Source organism: Rhea americana, unplaced genomic scaffold (genome assembly GCF_003343005.1).
Source record: "Rhea americana isolate MKP2758 unplaced genomic scaffold, rheAme1 scaffold_26, whole genome shotgun sequence".
In the NCBI taxonomy this organism is placed as follows: Eukaryota; Metazoa; Chordata; class Aves; order Rheiformes; family Rheidae; genus Rhea; species Rhea americana.
Window position 1 is genome coordinate 4,772,569 of NW_028186379.1, and position 14,611 is coordinate 4,787,179.

At 35.0% G+C, this 14,611-nt stretch overlaps 1 protein-coding gene across 5 annotated transcripts in view; it reads right to left on the bottom strand.

Moving 5' to 3' along the window:
- TAX1BP1 (Tax1 binding protein 1) overlaps nt 1–14,611 on the bottom strand; it is a 64,970-nt gene that overhangs the window by 3,791 nt on the left and 46,568 nt on the right. For all 5 annotated transcript variants that reach the window (XM_085307540.1, XM_085307541.1, XM_085307539.1 and 2 more), the window contains 2 exons: nt 8,762–8,936; nt 8,314–8,462 (listed from right to left, as the gene is read on the bottom strand). In XM_085307540.1, the coding sequence (XP_085163666.1) occupies nt 8,314–8,462; nt 8,762–8,936 (324 nt within the window). The remainder of the gene's footprint in view (nt 1–8,313; nt 8,463–8,761; nt 8,937–14,611) is intronic.

Below are 14,611 nucleotides of genomic sequence, written 5' to 3' on the forward strand. Positions count from 1 at the left end.
AATAGCATACCAGTGCTGAATGCATAGGTTATTCATTACATTAAGGGTTATTAACTTTAGTCATTGGAGTAAGCAGACAGGATTATCAATGCTTAACATTAATTTGGTAGGGCATTAACCAGAATGATGCAACTGATGTAACACAGAAAGGTATCCTTTCGCATTCAGAATAACCACATTGCATACAATTAAAAAAGCTACTTTTTAGAAAGGATATTTACATAGATTTGAAAGAAACAGTTAATCTGAATGCCTGACTACAACAGAATGCAGAACTGATTACTAAAGTAATCTATTTTCAATACAAATGCTGGCATAACAGAAATTTTAGGCTTCTCTATCACAGAAAAAAATGTTAGTCATTACACATATATTTTCTAAAGATTAAAATATGAACATACTTCACGTGCTGCTCAGTATACTACATATGGCTAAAGTAAAAGCAATCAATGACCACTTTTTATGTTAGCTGCATCAACAAAAGTCTAGGCTTTAGAGTCAGTTTTCTGAAAGCACATTTCTGTTCCACTACCACAATCCATGAGAAACTGAAGATTTTAATTAGCACAACAAAACCTGCAACCTATTTTACATAAAGGCTTGCCAAAATTAAAAATTCTTCTCAAATATCAGCACTGCCTCTTCAGGTCCTCTTGAGGCCTTTTTCAAAAGCTGATCTAAAAAAGTGAGTGTGGTGCTTCTCTATACACACACACACACTATCCTGCAGTGCTGCTTTGTAGTAACTAGCTACAATAAAGACATGACAAAGTAATTAACAGCCTTAAAAAGGCTTTTTTTCATGTCAGAATAACATTAAAATTGGTCTGTCCTGGGGATGTAGCCTTTTCATGACTTTGATCAATTGATAAAACATGTACTGTACATTCCTTATAGTAGCATCTGACTTGTGCAGCATGGTAACAACAATGATAATAATGACAATACTAAATACTAAATATGTATTGATATTACTTTGTTAAGATACGGAAAGCATGTATTTCTGTATACATTTGCTCTTGGCCAAATAAGTATACATAAATCACTTTTTAACCTTATGTTATGCTTAACAAGAGAAAAACAAATCTATATTGAGCATACCGCAAAGTATATGCTACAGAAATTATGGCATAACTAAAGAATGGTTCATTGAAAACTTCAATAACTGCCTTCTGTTTGGACGAACACGTTTAAGACGGACCTTATTATTTAATATTGAGCTCTAAGATAGTTGATTCTCAAAGACTTTAGATGCCATATAATACAACCTGGAAAGACAGAGAGATCAAGTTTCCATCAAACAGTAAAGCAGTACCCGAGAACTTCACCTTAACAGTGAGTATTTCACTGTTACTCTAATTCCAAGTTACCACCAGATACTACTGTTCTGAATGCTGAACTGTACACAATCAATAACCACTAAGAAAATTCTCATGCTCTTTCCTGGGGTAACTTGTAGCTTCTAGAAAACAGAAAATGTTTTATTTTATTCAACTCTGACAGCAGTCTAATCCTATCGCTTCAGATAGTGAAAACTCCTAAAACTTACCCAATAAAACTGGGAACTATATGAAGGAAGGACAGTTCTTGCTAATCTTAGTTCACAATCACTTAGTGCCCAGTTTCTTCCAGTTAGCGTAACCAAAGATACGTTCATATAAATGGTATCAGGCTGAAAGGCATATGTAAAATTTTAAGATCGTTCACTCTCCCACAGTGAAACAAACCATCATCCCCTGAAGACTCAAAGTATAAATGAGAAGACTGGTTTAAGTTATTTTACAGAAAAAGGTTGACAGTAATTGCTGGGAGGTCAGGCCTCCGTGGCTGTAACTATGCATGGACATCACCTTATTTTTCAAGTCTCTACGGTCAATTAAGGTATTTGGAGAAAAGCCCATATGACAGATTTTGAGAAAGAGGCTATTTAGGCTGCCCTTTGCGTAGGCCCACAGACAACTTCCTTGCAGCCCAGACAGATGACCAGGATTACGTGCATGGTTGTGCACGTTTAGTCCAAAACCACCACAATGTCTTGCAGTGATGCAGCACACTTAAATACAGGGCCTCAGGTGCTTACCTAAAGAGTCTGATATCATTTACAGACAGGCTGGCACTGTGTTCATGTAGCTTGCCAAACATCAGGCCTTCTGATTCACAAATGTGTGCGCCCAGGACAATGAATTACAAGCGAGTGTCACACATTAACCTCTCTACCCAAAACTTCACAACTCGGCTATTATCACTGGACTACAGTGATACTACTACTTTCTCTCTTAACTGTCACAAGTTCCACGGGTTATAGTTATTTCAAACAAATGATTTGTCCTTTTAAAATACTACGTACCATAAAGAATGTTAAAAAGGAGTTTGCCATTAAAAGACGATCAAGGGAAAACAAGACATTAATGATCATTAACAAGCATAACTCACCCAATTTTACCAAAACTAACCAATTTTGAATCAAAGAATAAGTAGTCCTTCAATTATTTCAATTAAAAGCTTGTATAATTAGTTCCAAGATTTCCAAACAGAAATCAGAAGTACAGATCATCAGCATGCAACAATTACTTGCAAAGCAATGTTCATCTTAAGATTAGAATAATCAGTGAACAGCCACACTATCAATGTATAGTGCAGACAAACTGGAAAGAAAACTACATACATTTTCTTTCAGTAAGTCAGCTCTGCTGTGTGTGAAATTAAACAAACTCTTTCAAGTGTCTATTTCTCCCCACAAGCAGTCTGGCCACCAAGGGGGCACCTGGATATCTGGATATCGCTTTCTCCTTTTATGCCTATCCTATAAAATAAAGATGGTAATTGACAGCAAAAATAAGATCAGGCTGATGAAGTGCAGTGGTTTTTTTGGCTAAGAGAAAGACCATTTTGGATTCACCTCAAAAATATCCTGATCTGGTTTTCAGTGGCCAAAAGTTCCTTTTTCTCCCCACATTGCCTACAGCTAACAGTAGTCTTTTAAGAATCTTGGAGTAGTTATTCTGGGCTTACTGCCAACCCTAATCAATTCTACATTTCTTAAACTCATATTTTATTATTAAAAATAAGGTGGAGGATTTTGTTTGTTTGTTTGTTTCTGGATCTCTCCTGTGCATACCTGGTTCTAGCAATGATTTGTTCTGAACTATTGCATTTTGGTCAATCATGGGAGCATGAGTAAATGGAAAGCTAGTGCTTGGTAAACGAGAGCAGGACCTTGTAGCAAGTCTACTACTCCACATGAAATCACCTTGGTGAATGTGCTGTAATGGCACGATTAAGACAGACCAGCTTATCCTTCTCAAAAATCACTGTTTAAATGGCCTGAGGTTTCCATAAGCCAAAACTATGAAGAGTTTTGGAAAGACTTAAGAGTTTTCCATGCAAAACTGATGTTTTTTCATGGCAACCAAATACATGGGAGTGCCCACCACCAAAGACCAATGTTTTAGGAGAAAATGTAAGAATATAAAAAGCAACATTAAGCAGAAATTAAGACGCATTTGCACATGACTATATCCTATCTGGCTCACAATTATTATCAACTCAGAATAAGCAAAGATAGAAAAGGCAGTGCAATTTTCAGTGTAACAGGAATGTAACCATTACCTGATCTCATTCTCTGTTAGCCAAGATAATCACCAGTAATAAAAGAAAAAAAAACTCTGTATATAGAGAGAAGTAGAAATAAAAGCTTACTACTTGGAAATATGAGCAAACTTGGGAATATGAGCAAACAGCATTCTCCTTAGGAATGTGGGAAATCAGTTCAGTGGAGTGTATGGCTGCTGTCACCATCTGTACCTCCTCTACAAAGTTACTGTCTTTCCTACATGTAACTTACAAAATTTTGAAGATCATGATTGAGGTGATCCTTCTGCTCAGAAAGTTGTTCCTAATGTGACCTGAACTTAAGATCAAATCTTTAAGCATTAGTTCCAGGTACAGACGTATCCTCAGGAAAAAAAATGATTATGTGCAACTTGAGAATGATAGTCCACTTTTAGCTAGTTAAGGGTGTCTAGTGATGTCTTGCTTTCCATGAATAGGAAAGATGCATGCCCTTACCATCATCCAGTGCTATAAGGCTATGCAAAAAAAAATCCTATCTCATTACACCAGAAGTGTGCTGAGCAAGTCTACAGGACTTCTGACAGTGGAATGAGAAAGACATGGCAAGTGAACAGAAACTGAACTAGCACCCTTCTTCCTCATCCTCAGCCAAAAGGATATCATCATCTTGGGTTCTCTCTTATCTATTAATATAATTTGAAAGACTGTCAGAATTCCTCCCTGTCACAGGAAGGTATCCTATCAACCAAAGCTGTCTCACAGAGATTTTAAGAAATGTACTGCTAATGTACATGACAGCAGTCACATTAGCTTAACAAGCTGACAGTCTGTCTCCACTGGGAAGGGAGACAGAACTTTTCTGCTGAGGAAGAAAATAGATTTAAACCATCTTAGCAATAAATTTCTAATGCTAATGACACAAAATTTCATATACTGGAGATGAGCTACCATAGGTAGATCTTTTTCATTACCTGAGACAAAAACACATAAATAGATCATTACCCAGGAATAAAAAATTCCTCTAGGCAAAAAGGAAGCTGGCATCTCAGATCTGCTGTAACACTGGTATGGATTAAACTGCACAAATACAGAAGCAGTTTGTGGTGGTGGGGCGGGGGAGGAAGGAACTTACGAAGACTTTTCAAAAAATAGGAAGTTCCTTACTGAACTGAGGGTTGCACTAATTCAGAAAGGTCCAAAATATTACACAGAAGACGACAATTAAGGTTCAAGAACCAAGGTGGATGGGGGTGGTGACTACAGTCCTGACTTCCTGATTTGGGATTCCCTAACACTTCTACCTCCACATCATCTCATGTTATATTCCTGTGGAGTTGAATTGATGACCAGTTTGCAGCTGACTGGCCAGCTGTCTGCTGCTTGCTAGAGCAGATAAGGAAACATTACAACAGCTTTTTCCTTACCTCAAGGATTTATTTAGGTGTCTCTTCTCCCAAGTTAATTCTCAAAAACCTATAGGAAGTTAGTATCTTTAGGATCTTCATAACATGTCAGATATGGCTGAAATTGCCAGAAAAAAACAACAGCAGTCTCCAGAAATGAAAATAGTGGCAAGAAGGTAAAATTCAATCTTGATAAAATAGAAAAGAATTCCATTCCGAACAAATATCGAGTGCAGATGACAATCAACTCTGAGCATAAGTAAAGCTGTATAAATTATTCAAGTGCTGGAATGAATCAGTGAAGGCAAAAGCTTTAAAACTTGTGGACCACTAGCACATATAGTAGAAATGAGCACACGGACAAATGCTCAAAGGCAAATTAGAGATTCTTTCCCTAACTCTGAGGGAGATACATCATAGTTGGAAATAGAATATCATAACCTTTACAATGAAAGAAGTTCAAAATAATATAGTGACAGAGATACAGTTTGTAGGTTCGAAATGATTCTATCTAATCCTTTGTCAAAGAAGCACTACTGGAAGGAGCATTCAGAATTTCTCCTCCATCTTCTAGACTGACATCTACAAAGTTACTCAGTTGCACAGGAATGTAAACAGCAACTACAGAAGGCAAAAGTTCAACTTGCTAGACTTCTCAGTTTGCTGAGCTATTCCTTAGGCTGTATGGATATCTAAGGAGTCCCATTTCCATACTTTGTGCTACAGAAGCAACTGGTAAAGCTTCTCTTGCACACACATACTCACATCTCATTTACCTCCTCTTGTCTTAAAGACTGAAAAAGCCTATTTTGATTGTGTTTGGAAAGTCCGCTTACTTTTATGCGTATACAACCTCTACTTAATGCTTATATGTACTGTATTATTGGCCCTGGATCCTAAGTATCTGCCATCATAGATAAATAATGTAGATAAGTTCATCATCATGTCTGAAACACTCCCAAAGTAAGCACTTTCAGCATCTAATGGTGAAATTCCCTTAAGTTCTACAATTCCCTTAAGTTCTTAAGGCTTCATCTTGTATCAGGTTAAGTGGAAGACAACAGAAGTCCATACAATGGTAATCTTTCAAACAAAGCAGCAAGATTACCTATTTTCTTCCTCTGGAGGGAACAAAAGGGTCTATACTTTACTCATTTAAAAACGTGTAGAACTACAATTACAAGAGACACGGAGCTCCTGGAGAGAGTCCAGCGTAGCGCTACGAAGACGATCAGAGGACTGGAGCACCTGCCCTCTGAGAAACAGCTGCAAGAGCTGGGCCTCTTCAGCCTGGGGAAGAGAAGACTGAGGAGGGATCTTGTCCATGTGTACAAGTACCTGACGGGAGGGTGTCAAGGGGACAGGGACAAACTCTTTTCAGGTGTCCCATGCAACAGGACAAGAGGCAATGGGCAGAAACTGAAGCACAGGCAGTTCCGCCTGACCGTGAGGGGGAATTTCTTCCCTGTGAGAGTGACAGAGCACTGGACCAGGTTGCCCAGAGAGGTTGTGGAGGCTCCTTCTCTGGAGATATTCAAGGCCCGCCTGGATGCAACCCTGTCTAACATGCTCTAGGTGACTCTGCTGAGCAGGGAGGTTGGATTAGATGATCTCCAGAAGTCCCTTCCAACCTTACTGATTCTATGAAATGGCAATTCTTCATATCCGTCATTATATTTTTGCTGTTTATTTTGTGGAAATTATAGGTAGTTATAATGAAGGAGAACCTATCTACATGGAAATTTTTCTTAGTCATTTACTTCTTCAGATATTGCATTAAAATATATATCTCTTTAGCATACTATTAAGTCCCTCTAGAAAGATTATTGCAATTACTCAGTTGTGTAATATTTGTACATTCTACACATACAGTCTATTTTGGGGAAGAAGAGGCAATTGATTCTCATTTGCAAGTCAAAAAATAAAGATTAAAATTATTTGATTTAAAGGAATCATTTCTGAAGTTGGACTTTGAGCCTACTATATTCTTCCTATATCATTACAAAATAATCTAAGTTGTGTCAGCAAACGAGCACAAGACTGTAGCACTGTTTTTCTCAGGTTTGCAAGAGGGCAAAGCACACAGATCAGAGAGAACACCCTGCTAATTAAACTGAAGCAGATGACTAAAGAAGAAAAGAGCTTGTCATATATAATATCTACGTCAAGAATGATCAGATTAAATATGCAAAATGTGAAGTAAAGGTGGACAACAGCATTAAGCTCATATCCTAGATCTTAAATAGGCTGCAAAAGTTCTGACAGTTTCTCTAATTATTCTCACTAATGGACATGGGGGCCAAAAGGCAGGAGGAAGAAATACATTTTTCTCCATTACAGGTGCTGAGCACCAGGGCTAAAATCATGCCTGTCTGAACACTGATCAGTTTCCGCAAAGGTTAATAGCAATTAAATGTGGCAAACTAGACTAAATGAGAAACAGGTCATGATACCACAGTACTTGCAAAGAGCACAATACTTTGCAGAAAAGTATTTCTCTTTTTAATATTTTTAAAGAAGCAAGAATACCTAGAATGAAACAGTAGCAAGTCTGTTCCTGATCAAATGAGGACATACGGTACAGTTTAGTACAGAAGTCAAATTATTAATATCATTTTTCTTTTCACACTAGAATATGCAAGTTGTATTTATTAAAAAGTTAACCAGTTCCCACTTAAAATGAAGCTCTAAAAAGGAAATTAGTGAAAATCGGCACCTTCAGTTTAACCCRCTTTAAGTCAATTAGCTCTTGCAAAGACATGTCTAACAGCAAAAAAAAATTCAAAATGAAAATTAATAAACGCAGATTTGCAAAAGACAAGGTAAAAGATTAATGTGTCAAAATGAAATACTACAGAATTACTACAGAAATTTTCATTCTGCATTTAACTAGAACACTGGTACCAGAATCCATCAAATTTTTATTTGTTCCATTAGAATTCAGTGCCTTTAAGCAAATTAGGAAGTTAGTAAAACACAGCTTACATTTTGAGCCTTCACTCTATTATACACAGGAATGAAAAAGCAATGTTATTTGAGATTAATTGGATTTTTCTGTGTTAGTATTTTTTGAAAATTAAGAAGCTATGGTCCAAAAGCAAGAAGAACTGGCAGTAATTCAACAGACCAGGTGAGCAAGTATATTATTATCAATTGCTGTACAGACTTTTCTCCTTCACAGTAAGGAATTTCATTTAAAGTACTTTTCAAGGAAGATGATGATGAATTCCACATTTAATTAAAACAAAACAGGCTTTTTAGAAATCAATGTCAGCTCTTTATTACTCAGTAAACATACTAAAAAAAATACCACCGCAAACAAAACACAGTAACTTACATTGCTATCGTCAGGATCTTCTAAACCATCTGGCCGGCTAAGATTGCGTGAAGGCTGACTACAGACTACATCATCTTCTATCTCCCAAAAGGAAGTTCTAGTAGGTGGTCTTTGGATCTCATCAGGATTAAAAGCACCATCTGCTCCATCTAAAGAAAAGTAAGTAAAATATGTGAGAGCAGTTTTTGTTCAGCAAAGCTGGTATTTTGAGATTACAGGTGCACTGCCTTAAAAACAAGACTTCTCATATTTTCAGTTTAGCCAAGATAAACCAACAGAAAAGATCCTTTTCAAAGCATATTTCTAAAACTTGGTTTACATTTGCAATTCTCACCACTTCTTGTACATGCATTGTACATTAGTATATAGATTATTGGTATTTATCCTTTTTTTTTTTTTTTAAACAGTGGGATACAAATTATATTGAAGGAAAAAAATATTTACTGACCTCTTCTTTCCTGAATTGCATAAGGGTTTCCATATTGCAATACTGGTAGTCTACTTGGCACTGCAGGAATTGGTCCACTTTCCTCTGAATATGGGTTGCGAAAATGTAAYGTTGGTTGTGAAATACGCCCTTCCATCATTCTTCCATTTTGATTTCCTGTTGCCCTGCCAGGTTCCTACATAATGCAAAACTTAAGATGTAGTTAATCCATGGAGTCCCACYAAAAGGCTTAAATTTTTACTAAATAAGGATTTAGATTTGTTTCTTTTATAAAAAAATACACCTGCTAATCTTCAGATTCTCTCCATCTTGAGCTTGTGCCAATTTTATCATACATACCAAAAATCAATACCAATTGGTTTCATAACAATGAAAAGAAAAATACAAAGAAAATATTTTAAGAAAACTGGATCTGATGTTTTGTCATCAATTAATTCAATTATATAAACAAAATCACCACATTGTTTAAGAAGTGTCTACACTCTTTTTTTAAAAAAAAAGTCACTTAAATAGGTAAAGAATGGATGAAAGTAAAAATAACTACAATAATATGCACGAGTGATTAAAAATAAATGTGCAATTAAATTCCTCTTTTTAAGTACTGTACTCTTTAAGAACGCACCATTTTAGTAAACCAAGAACTCAGATTCACAGGGAATTATGTCAAGCATGTACATGAAAGGCAGGTATTTTTAGAGCCATTAAGTGCATYGCACAGGCTTCTTTCTGACATCTAGCAATAGAATGTTGATTGCATGAAGGGCAACTTAACATCAGCTAAGTTGAGCTTGAGGTTGTCACTTTCTGTAGAAAATTGCAGAATATTACAACACTTTACTTGATGTCCTTTAAACATATGCAGAAAGAATGAAAACAGCACAGAAGCTGAAATCAGTCTCCCATCCTTACTACAACAGAACTTCCTTAGATCTAATCTTGCTTGTATGCTCAACCATCTGAGGTTTGTACTGACCTTTGTACAACACTGAGCTCAGCACACTGAGCTTTGTACAACATTGTTTGCAGAGATGTTAGATCAAGCTGTGTTTAAAAGTGGAAGAGAATTACTTACTTCAAACGCAGAGACCTTAAGCCACATTCACCTAAAACTGTGTCTACAGAAAGAAAGATTCATTGCTTTTCCTTATTCTTAAATCCTTTTAAAATCGGTCTGCTTTTTAAACATGTAAATCTGGTTAGAACAATTTTGTCCTCAGCTGCTAGCAGACCATTAATGATGTTCCACCTTTAATTTTTAGGGATTCTATTACCACAGCATCAAAACTGCCCTGTATATGGCCAAAGACTTCATTGTCCTAGTTGCTGCTAACACCACTGCAGTTATTAGTTTTTTTTTCCTTTTCGTGAAGAGAAAGAAGAAAAGGTAGTGTTTGTTTTTTCACTTCAAGTAGCAGTTTGTAGCTTGTAATGACTGAAGGTAAGAACACTTCAGAACTTCAAGAACTAGAACTAAAGGAGTTAGAACCTTCTTGTTCCTACATTCAAAAAAAAAAGTAGTTTGTAACAACAAAATAATGAGACAGATCAACACATTAAGCAGTAGTGTAACAAACAGCATGGAAAATACACAAATGTGCATATTTGAAAGTGTCACAGAAGAGTGAGAAAGTTTGGTCTTAGGAATCAATTGATGGTATCTGAAGAGTAAAGGAAAGAAGACAGATAATGACAGGTAAAGACTGACCAGGATAGGACCTTGAAAGTATGACAAGTAACTTATGATAAATGCAGTAAAGGCAGCAGAAGTGAAGGGTGGCAATCAAAACAACGGGCTGGGAAAATGCTGTATGCACACTGCAGACACTTTATATCAAAAGGACTTGGGTAAACACCTAGACGACAAGAATTTTAAAAAGAGTCAAATTAAAGATGATTTGCACTATCATTCTGGCTTTAGCCAGCGTGCGGCAGGTGCGCCAGTAACAGTCACAAAGGCCCCTGAATACAGATGCAAATTCAGCACCACCTCCAGCAGGCTGATTGACCAAGTCTCTCTCTCTCACACACACTCACTCTCAATATTTGATAAATTCAGACACATTTTTCAGACTAGACATTCCACAAAAACAAATTATTATTCAAAGTTGATACTTTCTACTTGTATTAGTAATTAGCAATGAGTGCTAGTTTTCACAAGCAGTTAATCCAGACTGGGCTACTCATTTCAAGTAATACTTTAAATGGATTTTTTAAATCCATGAAGAGTTGCCTTTTTCACATATAGATTTCAAAATAATTACAAGTCCTGTGAAAAAATAATTTGTCCTCTATGAATATAATGATTTACATATATAATCTCCATCCTTATTCCCCCTTCTCTTCATATCTGTTGTGTAAACCAGAAGAACAAAAAGATAAAGAAACAACAAATTCATTCACTACTTTTTATATATGCATTCTTGCAGTTTGGCAAAGGCATGTGTACAGTGTACTTCTAAAACCCCTGTGTTTTCATCCTGAATATAAAACTGGTGAATTTCTCAAGCAACTTAAAGGGTCTGCCTTATTTAATTGTTAATTAAATATTTGTATCAGAAAGCTAATTTAATCTTTCAGAAAAGTTCAAACAGAACTCTTCAAAACATTCATATATTTAGAAGTCTGAAATCTTGCATATAAGCTATAGAAATAATAATTATTGTAAGCTACTAAAGGATTTTTATAACATATATAGGCTCAGAGTTTTAATGGCTCATACGTTAAAGGTCAGTAGTTAAAGTGACTTAAGTACAGTCAGCACATCAGCCATACTTCATCCAAAGCAGAAGTCTCTTTCTCTAGTTTGCATTTAATAACAGATTAGGGGAAGAGGAAAAAAGAAAAAAAACAAAAAACAGCATGTACATCAACATCCAAAGGAATATATGATTTACAATTATGATCAAGCCAAAACTCAATAATTAAAAAAAAAGGGAGAAAGGAAATAGATACGTTTTTCAAACATTTTTCTTTCTGGTTAGCATTCTCTTCTGGGTACTCTGAGTTTTTGTTTAGTATTTGTTAATGTAGTGTTAATAACTTTAAACACAGAAGTGTGGCTTCTTCCACAAAAATTTTAAATCAACGCTTCAACTAAYTTAACTATGTGAGAAATAAATGTCTTGGTTATTAAAAGAAACACACAGTGTATTTTTCATAATCACAAGTAAACTTAAGTCCAAACATTTAGTCAAAAAACAAAAAAAGTTCTGTAACTACTCTGAAAACAAACACTCAAATTGAAAAAGAAGAAAATTTTACATTTGTTATCTAATAAGAATTTTCAGGTTCCAGATCTGGAGGGTTTGGACTGCAATAGCAACATCATAAACTCCTTTTCAACCAGGAAAAAAAATGTGCTGTCTAAAAATGGGARAGCATTTCCAAAAAGTTATATTTTTTAGAGCCTTAGCCTTAAACCCAGTATTTTTTCTTTTTGAAAAAGCTCTAATACAGCACAGCACAATTTCTGCAAAACATACTCCAAGTAAAATATTCTCCTATAGATAGGATAGGAAACTATGCTACCTTTGTATTTATAGACTAAATTGCACATATGATTGAAATGGTTAGTGTTCCATGGTTAGGAGTCTGTCTTAAAATTTTAGTGAGTGGATAAAATATAAATAATTATCTTTTCTAAATAGAAAGCAGGAACAATTAATTATTACTGAATTTAAGACTTTTCTTTTTAAAAATCAATTTCTTCTGCAATATGGAAGCAGTTTAGAAAAAGAGGCAATGGCATTTAATACTTTAATTTTAGCATCACGTAAGATTAAAACAGAATGTAGATCAAAGTGACTGTAAAAGGTGCTGTAAAACAGTCTTAGCCAAAAGTTGGACAGCTAGAGTAGAGACTGATTAAAAAAAAGAAAAAAAAATCAAAGGCTATTCAAGTATGTAAATAAAACAGAAAGTAAGTAATTTTATAGGTTTGAAGAGACTGCAAATGAACATTTCTAGCATGCTATGTTTGGTGACATTTATAAACAAACACTGATAATGGAGTATAAATTGAAAAGCTGTTTACTATACTGTGCTTAACCTCTTAAATCATGGTTCCAGTCTAGCAAAGCACTTTGATTCTTCTTTGTAATGTAAATATCCATAAATCTGGTAGACACAGTTCCAGGCTTTTATAAGCTTCATACAATATTATTACAGTTGCTCTCCTCCTTATGTGTGTTGTTTAAAATTACTCCCTCCAGCTAGACTAGATTTATCAAAAGTCAACTTTTATTTCACTTTCTATTGAATTAGAAAAATATGGTAGAGATGTATTTAAAAAAATTACATCTTTGACTTTTTTGGTGAAAATATTAAGAACTTGAATACTGACTATTTCAGAATCTGGAATTTTACAAAACACTGTTTTAATCTGAAGTTAGTTTAATTTCAACTGATCAGTGTACAATTTCATGTTTTCAATACATATCTGTTCATACTTTATTATTTCATAGGATGTGGTTTTAAGTAATCTGGACAATCATAACTTTTCTACCGTATCATGCAGTACTACCCAAATATAATAAAGATATTCCATTATTTCACTTTTCAGTACAACATTTTTGATAAATGGTCATATAATATATTAGAAGTACTTTCAGCATTAGAATGTTAGCATTAGTATTTCAGAATTAGTCTGGTGTAACAGCAATGGTAATGAATCTGATTAGACAGTGAATTCTTGAAAGTGGCAGTTTATTTTCTATCATGTATTTAAAAATATCAGAGCACTGTTTGTATATATTTATCTCTTTTCTGATAAAGATCTTTTTAAAGTTGTAGATTACAGAAGTCACTGCTGCCACATATTCCAAGCTGCTCTGAGTATTACGAGCAGTCAATGACAGAACTGCAGATGTCAAAAGGGTTTGGTTGTATGCACACATCATGCAAAAACCTGAAGATTTCACTGCTGAAAGGCATATAGGCATAAGACAGCACCAGGTAAAAGGAAAAGAAATCCTAACTAGYGATAGGGGGTAGGGAAGCTATCAAGATATATATGTATCATTCATCTTATAAGAATTATAAGATATATAAGAATGTAATTCTTATACCAAGATTCCAAAGGAAATAAGGTTTATAAATTGTGCTGCCTGTCAGTTTCCATAGCCAGTAACTCTTGAAAATACCACAGAGAGATAGTCTATCTCAAAAAATGGAGTTGTTGAAAGTTTTGTGACTGATGTTTCATTAAAGGAGAGAGAGGCTGCAYTACAACCTCAATAATTATCTATTTGGTTTGCCCAAAGAGCACGCACATTGAACAGTCATCAGCCTCTAGCCACAACACGGCTGAACCCCTTTCACTAACCAGTATGGAGGAGTAGAGCAGGAAGGAGGCTGAAAATTCAGTGAAAACCTGTAGAAGAGTCATGGAGCTACTGCGATAAGAAAGAACTATAGGACAAAATTTTGCAGGAATTCTTGTGTTCTGTAAACTACAGAACTAGCTGCAATCTCAAATTATTAACTTTCACAGAATTATTCCTATCTCTGGCAAAAGAAATAATCTTTTATATTTTATATTCTTATATTCTGGATAGAATTAAATTCTAGAYAGGAACAAAGAAAAGTTTGGGTATTGTAAATATTTTAGATTATATGCAGAAATTATTCTAGAACACTATTACAGAATAATAAATTACAATATTTTCCAAAGTTGAGTTAGTTTTGGTGAGTTGGTCTATAATAATTTACATTTTTAAACAAATATTAACAGAAATTTCTTTGTAGTTAAAAATCATAGTTCATTTTGGCAAAATATTTAAACATGGAAAAGTATGAGGAGTAAACGAATTCTTACTTAAAAATAAATTCCAATCCCTCAAATCTAAGAGC